The sequence below is a fragment of the Gavialis gangeticus genome, unplaced genomic scaffold (assembly GCF_001723915.1).
Source record: "Gavialis gangeticus isolate Ggan-Ray unplaced genomic scaffold, GavGan_comp1, whole genome shotgun sequence".
Classification (NCBI taxonomy): Eukaryota; Metazoa; Chordata; order Crocodylia; family Gavialidae; genus Gavialis; species Gavialis gangeticus.
Window position 1 is genome coordinate 49432745 of NW_017729004.1, and position 3010 is coordinate 49435754.

The window sequence follows — 3010 nt, forward strand, 5'->3', positions numbered from 1 at the left end:
CATCAGGAGGCGCTACTTCACGGTCAGGGTGGCTAGGGTCTGGAACCAACTTCCAAGGGAGGTGGTGCAGGCTCCTACCCTGGGGGTTTTTAAGAGGAGGCTAGATGAACACCTTGCCGGGGTCGTTTGACCCCAGTACTCTTTCCTGCCATGGCAGGGGGTCGGACTAGATGATCTGCTCAGGTCCCTTCCAACCCTAGAAACTATGAAACTATTTATATTAGGGGATTTGTTTAAATATACATTCTAGTGCTATGCCTTTAGTTTAAAGGAACTAATAGGATAAAGTTGTGTGGTTTGTTTTTTAATCTGAGAACTTGATAAATTGTATTGGGCTTATTTAGGTGAATTCCTGTTGAGATCATATCACAAGTTCCTCGTATATTTCATGTAGGTTGATGTGAGAAGAATGTGCTAATTTAGAGAATAATTTATCTTTCCTTCCTTAGAAATTAGGATCCTATACACTTCAATTCCCTAAGGAAAGGAAAAGGAAGAAGCTAGGAATGTCTTCTGTATAATCTAAAGACAAGCCCACCAGCAATAAAAACAGGCTTAGGTTCTGAGATTTTTCTCTCTCTAATTCTTTATTTACAAATATTCCTATACAGTTTTTAGAAGTTAGAATTTGAGTATGTTGGAGGATTTTTGTTGCAGAAATTAATTCTTTAGAAATCAACAGAAGTGATGATAACAGAACGCAGATTTGGTACTGGTAAAATCATTAAACCCAAGGGCAAGATTCTGATCTCATCTGATGACCAGATTTCAATGGAATTACTTTAATTTGCATTATAACACAGATCAGAGTCTGGCCCCAGGAGTCTAACAAAAAGGGGAAAATAGTTCAGTAATGGCATTCACTCCAGTAAAGAATGAAAAGTGAAAAAAAATATTATGTAGTGCAATTTCTATCACTGGACAGCATCCTGCTGTGCTGTTACTAATCATTCTGCTGGTTGAAGAAAACAGTATCTGTTTTCATGGCTGTGCTGTTAAATTGGAAAAACAAAGTCATTCTAAAGTTCAGAACCCTTGAGAAGAAAACATATCTGCTAGAGTCATTGTATGGTGCATCATTACAATTCACCTTCTTTCTCTTTGTAGTTTGCTGTTCAAGAAGACACCCCTGAACTCACTGCTTTTCTGCGCAACTCCACTATTCCTCATTATATCAGGAGGAGAGATATTAAAGTAGTGGAACCTCAAAGGAAGAGCTCTTCAAAAATACTGGTGAGATAATTGAAATGTCTAATGCTGGGACTCTATACACAAGTGTGACCATTGGCTTGGTCGTATGATTTTCACAGGCTTTTAACCTTGTATTGTTTCAAGTGACAGGAGACTTTAACTCTAAAGTAGCTCACTCTTAAATAGTATGTGCTAAAAATAACTGCTGTACCCACAAGTACTGCCAAGTATGTTTGCTTATTTCACTAAATACTTGATACATGTCCAGGTTTCTAGGAATGCTAAGTATATTTTTCCTTGAAGTATAACAAGCAAGGAAAAATGTTGCTGGTATAATTAATCAGGTTTTTTGAGCCTTCATGGGCTATTGGATAAAAAATTCCAGGGGTCTAAAACATTGGCAACAGCAAAGATGTCTCAGCTAGTCTAGTAGAAAATTTCTGAATATTTCCAGTCTCAATGTCTTCTGGAACATGAACATTTAAACTATAATATGTCTTTGGTCTGTTTTTTCCTACATTTCCCTCATCTCAGAGTCTTCAAGCATCATAATTACCAGTTCCTCTTGCCTGGAGGTTGTATTTCTAAATCAGTGACCCTGAGGTCAACAGCTGGGATTCTTGTAATGTCCATCATTTCCATTTATTTTTATGGACCCTAAGACAAAGTTTCTTTCATGCTGTCCAGCATCTTAAGTTATTCAGTGTCAGCACGTGCTTGAGTTAAGGTTTAGTATTGCCAGAACTTATCAGGAAAGAACTAACTCAAGTCAATGTTTTGTATAGTAGTAGAATACATATATTTACAGTATTTCTGAAAATAATGTGTTACTGTTTTCAAAATGGAAAAAAAATCCAGTATTTGAAAGTAATAAATAACATAATTTAATTAAAAATAGCCTCACAGATTAACACTTTTCAAACAGTTGTGGTTCTTGAGTCCTACCTAATTCTTTCATTGACCTCATATATTAGAAAGAATTTTATTCCAGCAAGACAGGGGAAAGACCCTAGGTTTTGGAAGACATACAATTTAGCACCATAAAACTGTTGCTCTGATTTTCAATAATACCGTAAGCATCAGCTATCTTTCTCACTAATTAGTCTCTTATGTTGCCAGTGTAGAAATAACTGCAATAACTGAATGAGTAACCAAATTCATAGGTATGTACAGTATCTGCCTGTTGTTACTTAATAAGAACCAGAGGGTTTTGAGCAGCTGGATCTAGCCAGAGAGTATTTGGCTGAGTACATATGAACATAACATTGCCATACTGGATCAGACAACCTAGTCTATCTGACAGTGGCCTAAACAACCTCCATCAAAGGGTGGTTTTAAAAACCTTGCAACAAGCACGCATGAGGTATGAAGGGGGATGGTACAATATTTAGGTAAAATGGGTGTAGAAAAGTCAGCCAGTATATTGTTTTGTTCATTGATAGTGATCTTCTTTCATAATTTCATGTCACCTCTATGTTTATTATTGGTCAAAATTTTTTTCCATCATTATAGCTTTTGACAACAAACTGGGCTTTGACATGATACAAATCAGTGGCGACACATAGCACGTGCACGGGGTGCACATGCATCCCCTGAGAGCGCTGGTGCACCCCCTGTCAGGCCATGCTCCTTGTTTAGGCAATGGGCGGGGGGCAGGCGGGAAAGCTGGTGCGAGCACCAGCTGGGGAGCAGGGCTGCCAGCAAAAGTGGCCATGCTGTTTCTGGAAGTAGTTGTTAGACTTCCATAAGGGGCACAGCTGCTTTTTGGTGACTGAGATCTGCTGCCAGCGACTCCCCCCCCCCCCCCCCCCCCCCCCCC

The 3010-nt window shown here is 38.9% G+C and overlaps 1 protein-coding gene across 1 annotated transcript in view; it reads left to right on the forward strand.

Moving 5' to 3' along the window:
* ITGA8 (integrin subunit alpha 8) overlaps nt 1–3010 on the forward strand; it is a 210144-nt gene that overhangs the window by 154332 nt on the left and 52802 nt on the right. Inside the window, 1 exon segment of the mRNA XM_019508352.1 lies at nt 1108–1233. Within this exon segment, the coding sequence (XP_019363897.1) occupies nt 1108–1233 (126 nt within the window).